General features: G+C 39.3%; 1 protein-coding gene across 1 annotated transcript in view; it reads left to right on the plus strand.

Annotated features, from left to right (window-relative positions):
- The window catches only part of TEK (TEK receptor tyrosine kinase), a 139,235-nt gene that overhangs the window by 53,496 nt on the left and 66,016 nt on the right, over positions 1-19,723 (plus strand). Inside the window, 1 exon segment of the mRNA XM_006143226.3 lies at positions 16,972-17,283. Coding sequence (XP_006143288.1) covers positions 16,972-17,283 — 312 coding nt within the window.

A 19,723-nucleotide genomic window follows, 5' to 3' on the forward strand; every position in this document is an offset into this window, starting at 1 on the left:
CAGGTACCAAATCTGCAGTTGGTAAGATACAGCCCCTGCCCTGTGGCATCTGGCAGGCTTCCCAGGGTAGATAGGGGCACCAGTCAAGTCTTCAAGAGTTAGCAAGAGTTAGGCAGTTGAATTGGAGAGAGGAGAGATATTGGAGGGCAATGAGGCAGGGAGTAAAGACTCTGGAGATGATTCCTTCAGAAGAGCTCTCAATATGTTCAGAATGATGTCACTGCCATTGGAATGAATGTGGGGACTGGAAAGGGCCCAAGAGGATTATACTAAGTGTGGTTACACCCAGGTCCTTCAAGAAACCTTAACGAAGACACATATACCAATACTTCCTGAGACATTTATGCCTGCAGTTTGGCAGGGGGAAAACGGACATAAAATTCAGTTGAAATTCCACCTGCCAAATCCAAGGGGGTCTTCAAACAGTTCATGGGAAATGCATATTATGAAAAAACTGTGCATGGATTTTTAATTTAGGAGGGGGTACAAATAAAATCATACTTCCGTTTTTCCATGAGTTTTTTGAGTCTCCTTGTATATCTGAGTTTGGAAGTATACAGAATCTCATTTCTTTTTCTCTCTCTAAAGAGAGAAGAAAATATGATCAGACAATTTGCTTCCCCAATAGATGGCTCCCAAACAGAGGAAGAGATCACATAAGGCCTGAAGGACAATAGATTACAGAATTGTAATAAAGGAATTCCTCAAGTAAATCATATGAAACTGGAGATACACTGAGCCCTCTTCCACCACTGAGCTAAAACCATAACCCCATTAGCGAGCCAGAGAGACTGATGCTTCAGAATGCAGAGTTATTTTCCTTTGCCAGAGGAAAGAGAAGCAAACTATAGGGTGAGGAAGAGAGGGGTCATGAACATAAGATTTGCAGTGTACATCTCACTTTGAGGTTCAAGATTTAACTAGTGATAAGGTTTATTTGGGGCAAGAATCAGGGCTAGGAAGACAGCAGGGTCTCCATTGTCTCAAAATGCTGGGAAAAATATTATTTTGTTTTTCCTTAGGAAATATTTGGTCATCAGAAAAACATGATGCATTTTTGCATAGAGAAACAGAATAATATGTCAAGACTTTTCTGACAACCCAATAGTATAATGCTACCAGGCATTTTTATGTAAAAGATTGCTTTAATCCTCACAGCATTTTTTTCTACAAAGATATGTGGGCCACTATTTTTTGTTTGTTTGTTTAAAAAAGAGAGAAGTCTTAATAGGCAAGCAATGTGGAGTTTTTTTGGTTTTGTTTTTGTTTTGAGAGTTGTTTGCCTTTAGAGCATATGTGCTCAGCCAAAGAGAGAGAGAGAGACAGAGACAGTGAGAGATAAAGTGAGAAATCACCCCCTAGGGGTGATGGTCACACCTCACCTTCTCCTTCATTCTCCTCTCGGGATCTTGGGCATGCATGCACATGCACCCAGTGTAAGTTTCAAGCCACCGGATCTAGGACTTGAACCATGGTCAGCCGTGTGGGAGTCAGCTAAGTAACTGTTATGCCATTTGCTAGTCTGAGGATTTTTAATAGAAAAGAAATACACCCCCATGCCCCAAAGGTGAAAGCATAGAAGTGGAAGACAGTGTTAGTTTGATGTTAAACCCATAGAGCATTCCCTAAACCTGTGTTGCCAGAAATAGAATAGTAACTGTGCAGACTCCCTTTTAAAGACAATGAGGAAAATGTAAGGGAGAGCTCTGCAGACCAGAGACATACTCAGGGCCCAATGGGCTTGGTTTTATGCAAGGTCTCTCCAAGGCTCACCTGGCAAAGGCCCATGGAAAATGTTTACATTCTTCTCCAAGCTGGCCCCCGATCTCTCCTAAGCTGCCACCACCCCACCATGCTGGCAGTAAAATTGCTTTTCCAGAATCACTGGCATGTGCAGAGAATTGGTCTCCCATTAAGGTCAACTCTGTAAGTAAGGGCACAAGAATCAATCAATATTATGAAAAAGCTAGGCATGGATTTCAAATTATTTTGCACTAAAACTCACATTAATTTCATTTTTCCATCAACTTTTTTGACAACCTCTCATATGTATGTACCATTATTTATTTAGTCATGCTCCCTGTTTGTGAGCTTTGTGTTATTTCTAATTTGGGGGGTATTTTTGAAATAAATACCATTGTCAAATCTTTGCATATTTAAAAATAATTATTCAGAGAGAGAAAGAGTGAGAGAGAGTCCAGGACCAAGGACACATGCCTCTGCGTGTACAAGGAAACCTCAATACAGGAATCCTGGACCTTCTCATGTAGTCTAAGCATCCTGAAGTTTTGCATTACAATTGTGTCACCATGGCTGGCCATCTTTGCATATTTTTATTGGTAATTATAATGTGTGTGTGTGTGTGTGTGTGTGTATATATATTTTTTTTTTTAAGCAAGAGATTTTTTTTTTTGCTACAGGGCGCATGTGCTTGTCAGAGAGACAGAGACAGAAAGTGAGAAATCAACCCCTGGGGGATGGTCACTCCACAATCTCTTCTACTCCAGTCTCCTCTTGGAATTTTGGGCATACATGAACACGCATCTGGCATGAGTTTGAAGCTGCCAGGTCTGGGACTTGATCTGCAGCTGATCATATAGGAGTTGAGCAACATAACCATTATGCCATCTGCTAGTCCCTTCATTATAATTTTTTAAATTATGACTTCTTGGGGCTAGCAGGTGCCATAGTGGTCAAGGCACTGAACTCTTACATGGTTAACCTCAGTTCAAGTCCTGGACCTGGCAGCTTGAAACTCATACCAGGTATGTTTGCACGAGGACCCGAAACCCCAGGAGGAGAGTGGAGAAGGGATTGCAGCATGGCCATCCCCCTGTGGGAGGTGATTTCTCAGTTTCTTTCTCTCCATCTCTCTCTCTGTCTCTCTGGAAAGTACACATACTCTATGGGAAAAATCTCTCTCAAAAAAAAAAATTACAACTCTTGTGTGTGTTCAGCTCTATGAATTTTAAAACCTATTCATGTCATCACTGCCACAATCAAAGAACAGTTCCATCATTCTAAAAACCTTTTTTTTATGCTACGTTACTTGTAGTCAAATTTCTCTGTCCTCATCCTTGTTAACCACTTATCTGTTCTTCACCCCTTATAGACTTGCGATCACATAAATGCAGTATCAGCCTTCTGATACTGGCTTCTTTCTTTTTTCAGAGTCTTGCCACCTTGTCCTGCCTCAGCCCCTCAGCTGAGACTATAGGAGTGCCATGCCTGATCCTATTTTATTCAGGTTCTCATTGTATTACCCAAGCCAGTCTCAAGCTTGCAATTCTCCTACCTCAACCTCCCAAGTCACTGGGATTATAGGTACACACCACTGGTGCTAAGCCTTTAAGTTAGACCAAGAATTGAATCTGGATCTCCCATGTGGTCCCAGCCTGTGAAATGCATAGCATTTTAGCAGTGTGTGTCATCATAGCTGGGCCTGATAATGACTTCTTTACTCAGTGTAATGTGATGTTGATGTAATTATCAATACTTTGTTTCTTTTCATTGTGGAGAAGTATTCCACTCTTTGGAGGTCCCACAACCGTGTGTATGCGTTTATCCATTGAAGGCTATTTGGGTGCTTCTAGTTGTGGGTGATTAGGAATAAACATTTGTTACATAAACATAAATGTCCTTTTCTATAGGGAAAATGCCTAGGAGTGGGATTTCTGGATGATATGTAAATGTATATTAAGCTTTATAAAAACTATCCATTTTCCAGTGACTGTATCATTCATTTCATGTTACCACCAGAGATGGATGATATTATAATTGCTGTACATTTAGCTAGCACTTGATATTACCAGCTTTTTGTTTTTTTTGAGACATTCTCATAGGTGTGTTTTGGTATCTCACTGTAGTTTTAATTAGTATTTCCCTAATGGCTAATGACATTTAACATCTTTTTGGCTTATTTGCCATCCTTGTATCTTTTTTGATGAAGTGTTTCAAATCTTTAGCCATTTTATAAAAGTTGAGTTTTCTTACCACTGTTGAGTTTGGGTTTTTTCTTTTATATATACACTCTAGATAGAAGCCATTCATCAGATATGTGATTTGCAAACATTTTCTCCCAGTCTGTGGTTTGTGTTTTTATTTTCTTAACAATATCTTTTATAGACCCAGTTTTAAATTTTGATTAACTTTATCCATTTCTTTTTCATTATGGGTCACACCTTTGGTATCACAGCTAACAGTTTGCTCACTCCCTAACTCCCGCATCAAGACAAATGTCTCCTGTATCCCAATAAGTTTTTATTTCTATATTTTATGTGATCCATTTTTAGTTAACTTTTGTATAAGGTGAGAGGTTTTAGGTTAGGGCTTGTTTTTTTTTTGTTTGTTTGTTTTTGTTTTTTATATTGTTGTTGTTTGTCTTTTTGTTTGTTTATTTGTTTGTTTTTTTGCATGTGAATGTCCAATCATTTCAACACTATCTGTTGAAAAGACTAATTTTTCTGGGCTGGCCCCATAGTGCAGCAGTTAAGTACTATGTGGAGAGAACTGGACCCCGCATGACCAACCGTAGTTCAAATCCTGGCCCCATTGACTTGAAAAACACACAGGTGCATGTGTGTGCCTGCCCCAAATCCTGATGACATGGAGAACTGGAGAAAGAAGGATTATGGCATGACCACACCCCATGGGGGACATAGCTTCTCTCTCTCTCTCTGGTGAGTGCACATTCCCTCTAGCAATATAAGAAAGAAAAGAACAAAAAAGACTGTTTCCACAGTAAATTGCTTAAAGTTACATTTTAAATGTCAATTGTTATATATGATTGTAGTTAAATTGTTAAAAGAATAGGTTAAAGCCAGTCTGCCTAAATTTAAATCTCTGCTCTAACACTAATTAGTCATATGACAATGACAAATGCTTAATCTCTTTGTCTCGGTCTGCTTTTCTGTAAAGAGAACAGTCATAATATCTAGTCCATAAGATTGCTATGAGGATTAAGTGAGCTATTATGTGTAACACATTTAATATATTTAATATATATGACTAACATAATGAGTAATGGATTATGGTTCACTTTTTAATTTCTATATTATTAATTATTATTTTAATGTCAGAAGGTGTGTGTATGCATGAGAGAAAAAGCACCTCCGCATGGCATAGCTTCTCTCTCTCTCTCTGGTGAGTGCACATTCCCTCTAGCAATATAAGAAAGAAAAGAACAAAAAAGACTGTTTCCACAGTAAATTGCTTAAAGTTACATTTTAAATGTCAATTGTTATATATGATTGTAGTTAAATTGTTAAAAGAATAGGTTAAAGCCAGTCTGCCTAAATTTAAATCTCTGCTCTAACACTAATTAGTCATATGACAATGACAAATGCTTAATCTCTTTGTCTCGGTCTGCTTTTCTGTAAAGAGAACAGTCATAATATCTAGTCCATAAGATTGCTATGAGGATTAGGTGAGCTATTATGTGTAACACATTTAATATATTTAATATATATGACTAACATAATGAGTAATGGATTATGGTTCACTTTTTAATTTCTATATTATTAATTATTATTTTAATGCCAGAAGGTGTGTGTATGCACGAGAGAAAAAGCACCTCCGCATGGGGGCCTGGTCACACTGCAATCCTTTTTCCTCAAGTTCTGCATTTCATCAGGATCCTGGGCATTTGCTCCTGCCATGTAAGCTGCAATAGCTGAGGCTCAAACCCTGGTCAGCAATGTGGGATCTGGCTTCCTCTGCAAAGTGCTTAACCACTGCATGCAGGGCTGACCCTTTGTAAAGCATCTAGGATTAATTTTTGTGAAACTTTATGATTACCTGTTTCAAGTGTGTCCTGTAAAAATATTTTACCAATTACATTCTCCAACAACAATGTATACATTCCTGTAAATCAGCATTGAATATTATAGCCCACTGTATTTTTTGTCCATTTAATAGGCAAATAATGAGATGTCCCTGTAGTTTGTGTTTGGGGATTTCTAGTCAGATTAAATGTCTTTTCATATGATTATTGCTATTTTAGTTGGCTTTTGCTGAGTAACAAGTCATTTATCCCTAAACAAAATAGTAAAACAACAAATACTTATTTTATCTTGGAATTCTGTACATCAGATGGAAAGTCATTTGGTCTAGACTGGATTGACTTATCTCTGTAATCAGCTGGGCTGGGACTGGATGGTCTAGAATGGTTCGTTGCATATCTGGCAGTTGGTATGTTGGACCTCAGCCCCAATGGCTCATATCTACTCCACGTGGTGTCTCATCTTCCATTCAGTTAGTCTGGGCTTTTCCTACAGTGGTCTCCAGCTTCAATGGAGCAATAGGAGAGTGCAAGCCAGGTGAACAAACTCTATTCAAGTCTCTACTTCTATAATATTTGCTAATGCTCAACTGATTAAGGCAAATCTCATAGTCAAGCCTAGATTAAAGAACAGGAAGACAGATTCCACATCTTTTTTTTTAATAAAAAGAATTATTTTATCCAACTTTGTTCATCATCATTATCATCTTTAAAAAAATAAATAAATAAACTGACCAGAGAGAGAGAGAAAGGGAAAGTGAGAAAGCAGAGAGAGAGAGGGAGAGGGAAAGTGAAAAAGCAAGCTGCCAGGTCCAGGACTTGAACAATGGATGGCCATGTGGGAATCCAGCACCTTAACCACCCCTATAGACTCCATATCTTGAAGGAAATGCCAAGTATTGTGGTCATTTTATTTTCTTTTTGCTATAGTTTACATGCACTTACCAGAGAGAGAAACCACTCCCTGGGGGGATGGCCATGCTGTAGTCCCTTCTCCTCCATTCTCCTCTCAAGATTTTGGGCATGTGCACACTCACACGTCCAGTGTGTTTTTCAAGTTGCTGGGTTTGGCACTGAAATAGCAGTTGATCAGGTGAGATCCAGCTGCCTTAACCTCCATGTCACCTGTTGGCCTATGGTCATTCTTTTTAATCTACTGCAGTTAGCTATTTGTGTGTCATCTTCTGTGTATTGCTTTTAATTTATAGAATTTATTTGTGTAGTATATGTATTAACTAAGTTTTACATGTAACAGTATTTTACCCACTTGATCATTTAACTTAATGTATGTAATCTTTTGTTGTACAGAAGTGTTCAGCTTTCTCTGTAGTCAAGTTTGTCACATTTTTATTCATGGCTTTGGATATACTCATGCCTGATGACCAGGCAGTAAGCTTATTGAAGGCAGAAATGTTTTATTTTTCTCTTCACCCACAGAGCCTAGCTCACAGTCCTTATCAAATAAAGGAGGACAGTGATTGTAAAGTATTTAGCACTCCATTTATTATATAGTATATAGTGAAAATATTAGCTTCCATTTCTAATAGTTTAATTTTAGACTTGGTGGGACCAGCGGTTAGTGTATTGGCTATGTCGCTGGATTCCCATGTAGTCGACCACGGTTAGAGTCCCGGACCCAGTGGCTTAAACTCAGGCCGGGCACATGTGTGTGCGTGCCCAAGATCTCAAGAGGAGAATGGAGGAGAAGGGATTGTGACGTAGCCATCCCTCCTGGGGGGTGATTTCTTGCTTTCTGCCTCTCTGTTGCTTGCTGTCTTTCTGGTGAGTGCACGCGCCCTGTAGCAAAAATCTCTCCAAAAATAATAATAATAATTTTAGACTTGGGAAGGCTAGCCACCTTCCTTTGTCAGTTTCCATTTAGCAACTGTCATAATCCTGAACTTCTTCCCTTATCGACTCATTGCTTTGCTTTGCTCCTCCAATAGTTTTCAATGTATTGTTGCTTTGAGAGATTCTTGGTTATTCTCTTTTGTTGTGTAAGAAAGTTGACCAAATTGACTTCTCTACTGGGAGCTGGAGAGTAGGGCACTGAGGATATAAAGGGTTTTGTTCATTGCTGTCTTGTAGGATAGAGATGTTTGGTTGTGTGAGTATGTATGCACAACCAAAGCAAAGGGTAGATAGGAACTTGGCAGATGTTTGAATCAGAAAAACAGTCCAGAAAGAGAAGTTAATCTGACTCTAACGATAGATTCCTCCCACCCAGATACATTACCTGGTTCTGGTTGATCAGGGTTCAACTAGAAAGCATCCCTCCGTCTTAGAATAAAGTAGATTGGAAAAATTATGATGGTCAGTATTGGAGGTAACCGTAAATTGTGCAAAGGTCATCTTGGTATTCCCAATCCTTTGGTCCTGTGACCTTTTCAACTTTCTGACTACCACTCCTCAAAGTCTTTCCTCTCTTGCCTCAGTTTCTACCAAGAAGCTCCAGGATTTTCCAGGTGCCATCCTGCTAGATTTGTAAATGTCTCAAATTCTGTCACACTAAGTATTTAACCACTTACCTGTCACCCAAGGATGACAGAAAGGTCCCTGGAAAGAAATCACTCGAGGGCTGGCTTGGCCATGATCCTCTGTATAACCACCTTTGTAAGCCTCAGATTGCCCGTTCTACGGTGTGAGGCTTGTACCAGGCAATCTTTAAAGTCTTTTTCAGTTTAAACAGTCCTCACTTTGGTGGTACCATGCCTCCTCCACCCTTGTCACCTCAGAGGATTGAGTCTGCATGTAAATGCAAGGTGCTCAATAAAGTCTCATGTGTAGGATGCTGCCTGTTCCCTGGAAACAGCACATTTCCTTCTATCTGACTGACCCTAATTCTAACTCGCACATGTGCTATTTGGTCTATATGGAACATTCCTGGCATTGAAGGTGGGGTGAGGATGCCATTTCCTCCAGCAGACAGACAAGCACGCCATTTGGCTGGGAAGCAAGCATACCCATTGGGGAATGCTTCCTTGGCACAACTGCTGGGTGAGAACAGTTTATTGTTAGAGACTGTCCAGTCAATCCAGAACGCCTGAACTCTAAACTCCCTGCTATACAATCAAATAGTTAGCAACTTCCTTTAATTATTGGGTTGTCTAGAAAGTCATGACACATTTTGCATAGAAAAATAAGTTATAACTTTCCTGACAACCTAATATTTCTAGTCTGGTACCTTTTGGTATCTTCTCATTAATTGCCTTATATCTTCTTGGAAGAAACCTTAAGGATGAAGTTTTCATTTAGAGAATTATTACATACCTAAAAGGATCATGAAGAACTAAAAAAAAAGATGAACGTATTGGAAACATTCCTGGCAACTGTACTTCTTTAGAAGAAACAAGCAGACATAAAAAATACTAATAAACTTAGAGAAATGGTACTAGTAGTTCTTGGGACACAAGAAGACGAATGCCAGCATTAGAGTAGATTTAAGGAATAACCATTCCAGAAGTGAGTCATATTAAATACTTACTTATTCATTCATTTGTTCTTTATTTCTTCTATGAGAGAGAGAGACACAGGCATCCCCAACAGGGCCTCTGTGCTGTGATCCACCTCCGGTGTCAGCCAGCCTGGATCATGGACATGCATGTGCATACCCAGCATGGTCAAGAAGATTGCAGAACCTTTTCCACATAGATATGGTTGCATTTCTGCTGAGCTACCACCTGACTTCTGTCTTATTTATTCTTTAAAACTCTGCTTAGTAGTTACCCTTGTAGGGAAGATTGTCCTATCTTCCCATAGCTTTCTTGGTTGACTTGGGTGACACCACTCCCTAAGTCAAATGTCCCAGCCCCCATCAAGTCTGATTAAATTCACCATTATGCTATCTTACAGCATCTTGTAATTTTGTCATAATATCCCCCATGGTTCCAATGTTGTTTTTACTTATATGATGAATTTTCCATATCTGTCTTTCACAAGTGTCTGTAAGCTACCTGAGCTTGAAATCATATCTGTTTTATTCATTGTTGTACCTCTAGGGCCAGGTGCAGTATCTAGTGAAGAAGAGGTATTCAATAAATTTGTTTTGTGAAATGAATGAATGGACATAAAAATGATTCAATGAGCATTTTTTGAACTAAAAATAATTTTGTCTTTTATGGACATCCTTTAAAAACAAACAAACAAACTAACTAAAACTAAAACCCAAACAATTTCATCAGCTATACTGGATGGTTCTGGAACTATTTTGTTTCTTTAGCTCATTGCCAGATTCTTGATTCTAGAGATACTTTCACCTAATTCTTTTAAGCTCATTTCTAATTCTCTAATTTCTGAAATGATTTTGACTAACATAGCAGTCATTGCCATTTCAAATATTAGAACATTAAGGTATCTACTTCTGTTACAAGGTGATGTGCTTATAAACATTCAAAAAAATTTAAATGTAGCTGATACCGAATTTACAAGAAACCATTCCGAGGATTAGTTGTTCCGAAGTCATGATGCATTATTTCAGAACACATTTTACTGAAACTCCACCCAACACTGCAATTTCAAGGTAATAAGAAACACAAGAGAACAGGCATACTCACTATGTAATAATTTAACTTGCTTTTTCCTATTAGCTTGCCAAGACCTCGCAGATCAGGGAACTGGCTTAATCAGAACCTGACTATCTGTAGCTGTGCTAAACTTGAATGTGGAAGAAAGGCTAACTAGAGCGAACATGCTGGACTCGCCAAGCTTTCATTTTCTTCATCTGTTGAAAAAAAAAGTTAAAATTGATGACTGCTGGGTTTTGTATGTTTTTACTTAAGCAAAATTGTTTCTTCCAAAGGAAATAGGGGACCCAAAATGTGAAACAAGCAAAAGAACCCAAAACTCAAGGAAATGAAGAAACAAAACAGATCAGAGTTGAGCATCTTGGTGAGAGAAAGAAAAGTGTTGAGGGGAGCAGATCTAGAATCCATTCTGTTTATTTCTGTTTTCTCATGCAGAAACTTCTGGAACATCTTTTCTGAAAATAAGAATGTTGATTCCTTGAAACACAGTTTGATAAAATATAAGCCTTCTATTTTGAAATAGTTCTATTCTTTGGAGTCTTCAAAAGAGTTCATGTGACAGTGCTATTATGATAAAACTGTGCTTGGATTTCAATATTACTTTGCACCAAAATAAACTCATACTTTAATTCCATTTTTTTCTATGAAATTTTGGAATTCCCCTTATGTGGTGTTGATTCAGACCCACAATAATTTTATTATCTTTCCTTTTTTTTTTCAGTGCTTGCCAGAGACATACAGAGGGAGAGGGAAAGGGAGCAAGAGAGGAAGAGGGAGAGGGAGCAAGAGAGGGAGAGGGAGAGGAAGAAAGTAACCCCCTGGAAATCTGGAAATGGTGACATCACCACAATCTTTTCTCTTCCTCCTTTCAGGATTTTGGGCATACACACACAAACACTCCCAGTGTATTTCTCAAGTCACTAGGCCTGTGACTTGAACCATATAGTTGGTCATGTAGGATCCAGTTGCCCCAAACACCAGGCTGTGCAGACAGCCCCCATTATTTTTGAAGAAAAAAAGGTTTATATTTTAGTTAATGGCTCATTATCCAAATTTATATTGAATATGAGAAAATAAATACAAAAATAAGAGATATGCAACATTTTTAATTCATTATGAGATTTAGTGAGAAAAATGTTACTGTGAAAGATTAGATGTTATTCAGTATAGCATACCAAAAATACAATGAGTTAAACATTTTAGAGCACAGTTATGCTTCAATTGTGATCAGTTATTTGTTCACTTGGCCGATGCCAGATCACAATGGTTAAGTGTTTCCTTACAAACAAGAACACACTTTTATACAGACATTGAAAAAATTTGTAAGAGATCTTTGCTATGAAAAAATAGTATTAAGTTCTAAAGCATGTAAAATGCGTGATGTTTAATATGCATCTTTCTTACAGTAAACTCTTAGCCTTAATGATAGAAGTATATATTAAACTCATTAATAAATTTGGACAGAGCCCTTCATGCTATGGTTGTGATGAAATGATTCAACAGCAGGCCCCAACATGACTTGGAGAAGATAGTGCTGTGATGTAAGAGAAGGTGCTGGGCATGGGGACTGATACTGCTGTGAACCTAGGTGAATCTGTCCTGTGGTAATTGCTCTTGGGAAAGTGTCCCTAATAGATTCCTTGGGTGGTATCAACCATGCAGCTGCAGTCAAGCCTTTCACGGTATCAGTGGCAGAACTTTCCAGAAGCCACAGGCTACAACTGTACCCACTGTGTCATGACTGTTGCTCCTCTACTCTCTTTGAAAGGCTAAATTTGGCCACTCTTCCTCCTACTCCTGCTTTTCTTAAATTATATTTTAGCTAATTTTTTCCAGTACTGTGGGGGTGATATGCTCATTATTAAGTACTCCCTTTACTAGTTCAAAGAAGAGAGAAAGAGAAAAATGCACTATATGAATGGAATCTAAAAAGATTTGGAGTGAGTATGGGGATAAGCGACATACCTATTTTCATGGCTCTTGATTAACTTCCAGCTGCCCCTTAATAACGGAAGGGCAATAACCACAGTTACTTTTTAATGTTCAGTTTTTACTTGTTGATAATATTCAAATGGATCAAAAGCCAGTACATATAAGTGCATGATTAAAGTGTCCCTCCCATTAATGTCCCTGACTGCCCAATTCTCCATAGTTCACCCTGTTCTTAGTTACATGTGTCACCTTCTGGAAATTCCTGAAGTATATACAAGCAAATACAAATATAGATTCTTATTGTTAAGCAAACTAAGCAGATAATTTCAAAGATCTATCTCACAGAGACCAGCAGTTAGCATAATGACTATGTCACTGGAATCCCACATAGTCGACCGCGGTTCGCGTCCCGGACCCAGTGGCTTAAAACTCACGCCGGGCGCGTGTGCGTGCATGCCCAAGATCCCGAGAGGAGAATGGAGGAGAAGGGATTGTGCCGTGGCCATCCCCCCGGGGGTGATTTCTCGCTTTCTGTCTCTCTGTCTGTCTCTGTCTGTCTGGCAAGTGCACGCGCCCTATAGCAAAAACCTCTTTAAAAAAGTAAATTAAAAAGATCTACCTCAGGAAACTGGTAGGTATTTGTTCTCATACCCAAAGTTCTTGTAAAAGTCTCCTGGTATTTTTTATTATTTATTTATTTATTTATTTATTTATTTATTTATTTTCATTTGCTAGAGGGTGTGTGTGCTCACTAGAGAGAAAAAGAAATTAGAAAACACTTCCCATGAGGCATAGTCACATTGCCTTCCCTTGTCCATTTCTTTTTCCTTTTTGGATTTTGAGCATGCACACACGTATTCCCAGTGTGTTTCTTAAGCCGCAGGGTTTGGGACTCAAACAATGTGATTGATCATATGGGAGCTAGCTGTCTTAACCACCACACTGCTGGCCCTCTCCTGGTATTTCTAATGCACATGGCATCATAAAGGACAGAGCATTCACTGGTGGAAAAGGGCTTCCTAAATGGGCATACTCAGTATGTTAGCGAAGTGTTGTCAAGTCCAGGTTCCCAAAGTATACAATTTCCTTTTCTATCACGGAAAGTTAAGGGAGATCACTAGGAGGAAAGAGAAAAAGAAACCAAATTTATACACAGAAAAAATTGACAGATGAAGTGTGGCTATATTTCCAAATCAACTGCTTTTTCTATTATTTCCTAAAGTCATTAAATAAATCACAGCCAGTTCTGTGAGTTCAGAGCAGACCTCATGGTTTTGGCAAGTCATTCAGCTGGGCCCAGAAATGGGGATGAATTAAGCCAGAGATGAAAGAATTACAGTGTTTCCTTCCTCTTGATGACCCTCTCTGGAACATGCGTGGAATGAGCAAGTATAAGAGAGAGGCGAGTTCACTCGGAGGCAGGGCTGGATGTGCCTGTGAAAGGGAGGTGTGCACTGCTGTTATTTTTGGAGGCTATAATTCCACTGCTAGTTTTCATAACTCATCCTCTCTCGCAAAGTTTTTATTATCCTAACCTCTGTCCTCTCTCCTGAGATCTTAAAAGTTACTGACAAAGCAAGTATTAAAAAAAGGATGCTTCAAGGTTAGGCTTGAGAAATCCATTCTAGGAAGATTATTTTTCCCCTCAACCCCATGCATGGAGTTAACATTACAATAACATGCAACTGTAACTCCTATTTACATGAAGACCTTGAAATTCTCTTCCCTAATTGAGACAAAACTATAACTTTTAATAACATCATCTTTAAAACATCACTGCATCCAGCAAAAATGAGCAATTGTCACCAGAAGCAAATTGTGTGAGGATCATCATATTATGAGCAATGCTTGGCATAAACAGATGCTCACAAAAGTTCTGGTAGGCCTAACCACAGTGGCACAGGCAGTAGAGGCACTGGTGTGTATGCTGGATACCCCACCGGAAGGCTCTGGGTGAGTGCCCTAGTCTATCTCAGCATGTCACGCATACCCATGATCCTGGCCAGCTGTAGGGCTTGGGAGGTTCATGGTGTGGAGACTGCCAAGGGTGCTCCTTCTTCCCCCTTCTCCCCCTCCTAAGGAAAATATAAACTTTTAAAATGTTCTGGTAAATGGACCAGCAGATGGTGTAATCATTACATAGTTGGACTCACATGTAGTTGACCGAGGTTCAAGGCCTGAACGCGTCAGCTTGAAACTCAGGCTGGGTGTGTGTTACGTGTATGCCCAAAATCCTGAGAGGAGAATGGATGAAAAGGGATCGTGGCATTGCCATCCCCCTAGAGGGTGATTTCTTGCTTTATGACTCTCAGTCTCTGTCTCTCTGGTGAGCGCATATGACCTATAGCAAAAATCTCTTTTAAAAAAATGTTTTGGTAAATTAACACCAGTCATCTCCATATGCTTAGCAACTATTGATCACCTTTGACATTTTATAAGAGCTATAACATCTGTTTTTCCCCTTATAAGTGCAAGAGCTATTTAAAAAGGTTTTAAAATAAGGGTAAGGAAGTCAGTTTAGGTGTTGGACCGTTTTGAGTTTTAATCTCATTATTCTGCAGGTGGGAGCCCAAGAAATGAATGGATTTAAATCAGGTAGATCTGGAATAAAATTTCCTCTTCTGTCTTTCTAACAAGTACTTAAGTTCTCTATATTTCTAGCTAAGGCAGGTTACTCCTATATAAAGCAGTCCTAAATTCCTGTTTCTATACAAAATAGATTTAATCCTCATCCTTATGGAATTTGTCATCTAGAGGAAGAGGGACATAATCACTAATTGTGATCATCTTTATGAAGGAAACAGGATTAGAGAGAATGGATGAGAGTATGCAGTGATTGCAGGTAAAGCAGGCAGAGAAGCCTCCTATGAGAAAGTGGCATTTAGACTGAGACCCAGACGAAGAAGGAGCTAGTGTCATCTAGAGGAAGAGGGACATAATCACTAATTGTGATCATCTTTATGAAGGAAACAGGATTAGAGAGAATGGATGAGAGTATGCAGTGATTGCAGGTAAAGCAGGCAGAGAAGCCTATGAGAAAGTGGCAGTAGACTGAGACCCAGATGAAGCAGGAGCTAGCCACGCCAAGAGTGGAAAAACGCATTCCAGGCAGAGGGAACAGCATGTACAAAGACTGTGAGGTACAAAAGGGAATGTCGTATCTGAGAACAGGAAGACCAGGGAGAACAAGAATCCCGCTTCTGCTTTCAATAGCTGTAGGAGATTGAAAAAGCTCCTCGGTCTGTCGGGCCTTCATCTCTTCATATTTAAAACTGAAATAGTGACATAAATCTCACAGGAATGTTGGGGGAAAACCTAATGCTCTAAAAATGAGCATATAAATTACATGAGGTGACATGTAGCTTAACTTGAATCACTCTATGCCTACGCACGAGTCCTGAGGCTCTCTCTGGGACATCACCCCTTTTTAGTCTCCTGATTATTTTGTGTAGACTTGGGAGTCAACCACCCCTGGAGCTAGAGAACATTTTCTATTTCTGAAATGTTCACGTTTCAAGAAAGAAGCGAATAAGCCCGGCTTTCATTTGTTTGCGCTGGAAACTTTAGAAACAGAAAGAGAAGGGGAGAAGAGAAATGTTGAGACAAGTGAAGTATTTTGTTTTCAAATATGCTTTATTATTTACAGAATAATTTACGGAACAAGTTTGAAAGGTCAGACGGGGTTTTGTTTTTACATTTATTTTTACATTTTACAGTTGAAGTTTGGGGCTAAGTGTTCAGGAAATAGAATGAAGATTAATGAAATAATTGTCAATTTTATCCAATATATAACAAACACAGTGCTTGGCATGTGATGTATTTTCTCTTATTCAATCTTCACAAGAATCCTGAAAGGCAGGTCTTACTAGCCTCATTTTCAAAAAGAGACAAATGAGGCTCAGAGAAATGTAGACTTCACTTAGTCACTGTTCCTCTCTTATTTTGCAAAGTTTAATGTGGACTTGGGCAATTCTTTAAAAATGAGCATATGAAGTTGGCCTAAGTGTATAACTGTATGTAGTTCATAGATTCCTCTAAGATTTTATGTGGCAGTGCTACATTAATATCAATTAATAATAACCAATATTATTACCTATAATGAATAATCAATGATAGCACCATTATCATTATCTTTTCTTTACTTTTTCTTTCTTTTTTTAATTTTTTTTTTGAGAGGTTTTTGCTATAGGGCGCATGCGCTCACCAGAAAGACAGAGAGACAGAAAGTGAAAAATCACCCCCCCAGGGGGGATGTCCATGCCACAGTTCCTTCTCCTCCATTCTCCTCTTAGGATCTTGGACATGCATGCACACATGACCAGCGTTTAAGCCACCAGGTTCGGAACTCGAACCATGGTCGACTACATGGGAGTTCAGCGATGTAGCCATTACGCTATCCACTGGTCCCATCGTTACTTTTTCTCAACATTTACTGAATACCTAGCTATGTCTCCGATACTAAAATGGGTAGAGATATAGAGTGCTTGCCCGTTTAGGAGAATAATGGACTATCCACCGTAGTTAGAGTATGCAGTGGGGCAGGTGAAGTTAACAGGGTCTAGGTGATGAGGTCTTGATGCCTTAGGAAGGGTTTTGGATATGTCTAGTGGAAGGCAGGTACATTCTAAAAAGACTACTCTCACAGCTATTTTTAGACAAGGCCTTGTAGACATCAGTTTACCCTAGAGACCCTGTTAACAACCTTATTCATACATTATGTTCCCTCTTTCCTTTTAGGAGCAGTGGAAGCTGCCATGGACCTGATCCTGATCAATTCCCTACCTCTCGTATCTGATGCTGAAACATCCCTCACCTGCATTGCCTCTGGATGGCGCCCCCATGAGCCCATCACCATAGGAAGAGACTTTGAAGCCTTAATGAATCAGCACCAGGATCCACTGGAAGTTACTCAAGACTCGACCAGAGAAGGGGCTAAAAAAGTTGTCTGGAAGAGAGAAAAAGCTAGTAAGATCAATGGCGCTTATTTCTGTGAAGGCCGAGTTCGAGGAGAGGCAATAAGGATACGGACTATGAAGATGCGTCAACAAGGTAACACACCCCTAAGTTATGGGCAGGTAAGGCCCACTAAGGTGCACACACATACACCTTTTGTTTTGGCAGCTGCTTCTGCAGAAGCTGGACATGAGCCACCTGAGTGAAGACTCAAAAACCTTGGCTCTTTCCAGACATCACTGTCTCTGGTAGTACAGAGAATATTAGAGACAAGAGACTATCCAGGCCACTCCCTTACACACAGTGCCCTCACTGGGCATTGTGCCAAGTCTATGAGATGAAATGGAACATATCTTATGTTCTATGAGGGGTTTAAGGCACTTTTAGGGATAGGACTACATAACATGTATGTAATATGAAAATCACAGCAATTAAAAACAACTGTCCATTATCAGTTGATTTGGCTTTTTGAACTTTAATATTTATTTTTTTCACTCGCTACTTTGTTTTCTTTGTCCCTAAGTACTCTTAACAGAAGCTAATATTTTGAGGGGGAAATTAGGGTGAAAATAAAAATTTAAAAAGGGAAACATCTATCAATAACTCAATTTAATTTGTTACTTGGTGTATTAGTTATCTATTGGCACAAAACTGCTGTGTAACAAAACCACAAACCATGATGGAGATGTAATAATAACCATTTATAGCTTGTGAGTTTAAGTGAGTTGGGCTGATTAGATGGCTCTGTTGGTATTGGCTGGGCTTTCTTTTTAAATTTTTTACTTTATTCATGATTGAGTGATATACACGCATGTAAGAGTGAGGGAAAGGGAGTAGAGTAGGGGGAAGGAGGGAGAGGGCTGAGTGTCCTCTATAGGCACACCACGATCCCTTTCCCACAGTCCTCCATTCTGTTAGGTATTAGGCTTTAACTTATGTGTCTGGTGTGTTTTAGATTGACCAGGTCAGGAATTTGAACCATGGTTGTCATGTCTGATCCAGCTTCTCTTGAGTAGCACATTACTCCTGTGCCTTTGAGTGAGCCCTGCTGGGCTTTCTTCTATATATGATGTTGGTTGGCTGTAAGTTTATTGGACTGGCCTTGACTGGGGCAACTTATCTGTGTTCCATATGTCTATTGTCCTGTGACAAAATAACCTAGGTACAGTCTCGTGAAGATGGCAGAGGTACAACAGAATGGAAACACATGGGGCTTCTTCACACCTTGGCTCAGAATCGTGCACTATCACTTCTGCCTTATTTCATTGTTCCAAGAAAGTCAAATAGCTGAGACTACAGTCAGATCGAGACAGTACAGACTTAAATGGCTGGGTACTGACTGATACAGGGAGGGATGAAGAACTGGGACCCCTCTTCCAGGTCTCAATTCTTTAAAAAGAACTGTGATTTAAGCAGTTGAACACCCACTCCCAGCCCAGAAAACAATGGAATTGTTGAAAGAGGATTTTTTTTAAAGAATTATTTTTTATTTAACTTTATTTGAATATTAATTCATTTTAATTTGGCCAGAGAGGGACGGGGTGGGGCGGAGGGATGAAGAACTGGGACCCCTCTTCCAGGTCTCAATTCTTTAAAAAGAACTGTGATTTAAGCAGTTGAACACCCACTCCCAGCCCAGAAAACAATGGAATTGTTGAAAGAGGATTTTTTTTAAAGAATTATTTTTTATTTAACTTTATTTGAATATTAATTCATTTTAATTTGGCCAGAGAGGGACGGGGTGGGGCAGGGGGAGAGTGAAAAAGCAAACTGCTAGGTCCAGGATTCAAACCACAATCAGCCATGTGGGAGTCCAGCACCCTTAACCACCATGCCACCTGCTGGCCCTTTGAAGAAGATTTTAGGAGTCTCATCTCTGGGAGGTTTATTACTCTTTACTACCATCCTACATGGAGGTGATATGATGGTTCATTTCTCCCAAATGGATGAGGGTACTAAGCTAAATCTTTAGGCCAGTCCGTTCATCTGTTGGCAGTTGGAGGAAATGGTTTTGCTGACATTATTTAATGGTTGTGATCTAAGGGCCTCAGATCTAGACAGGTAGGCAGACTTCTGGGGCTCTGGATGCTATCTGCTGAGAGAAATGTACAGAATTCTAGCCAAGGTGAACCCTTTCGTTCTGCCTGAAATGATCTGGCCCCTCATCCATCTGCACTTCTTTGGGCTACTGAAACCTACAATGGAGGAGTCCTTTCCAGATTAATATCATTATAACCACAAGGACTGTGGGCCATGAATTTGTCATTTTAGGAAATAATAGTATGCTGAGCTCTTTAGGGAGTTGATTTTTAATTATAAAACTGGTCCAGGTAAGTAACACACCTCTACATATTTCTGATTTGTGGTTACATAAAAATCTGAGAATTTTAGATCAACAAAGTTGAATGTGCTCATATTACCTCTAGATCTTTTTAAAATGCAGACTCTGATTCAGTACGTTTTCATGAGAGCCCTGAGATTCTTTTTAAAACACACACACACACACACACACACACACACACATACACATTCTCTT

Source organism: Tupaia chinensis, unplaced genomic scaffold (assembly GCF_000334495.1).
Source record: "Tupaia chinensis unplaced genomic scaffold, TupChi_1.0 Scaffold000093_1, whole genome shotgun sequence".
Lineage (NCBI taxonomy): Eukaryota > Metazoa > Chordata > Mammalia > Scandentia > Tupaiidae > Tupaia > Tupaia belangeri.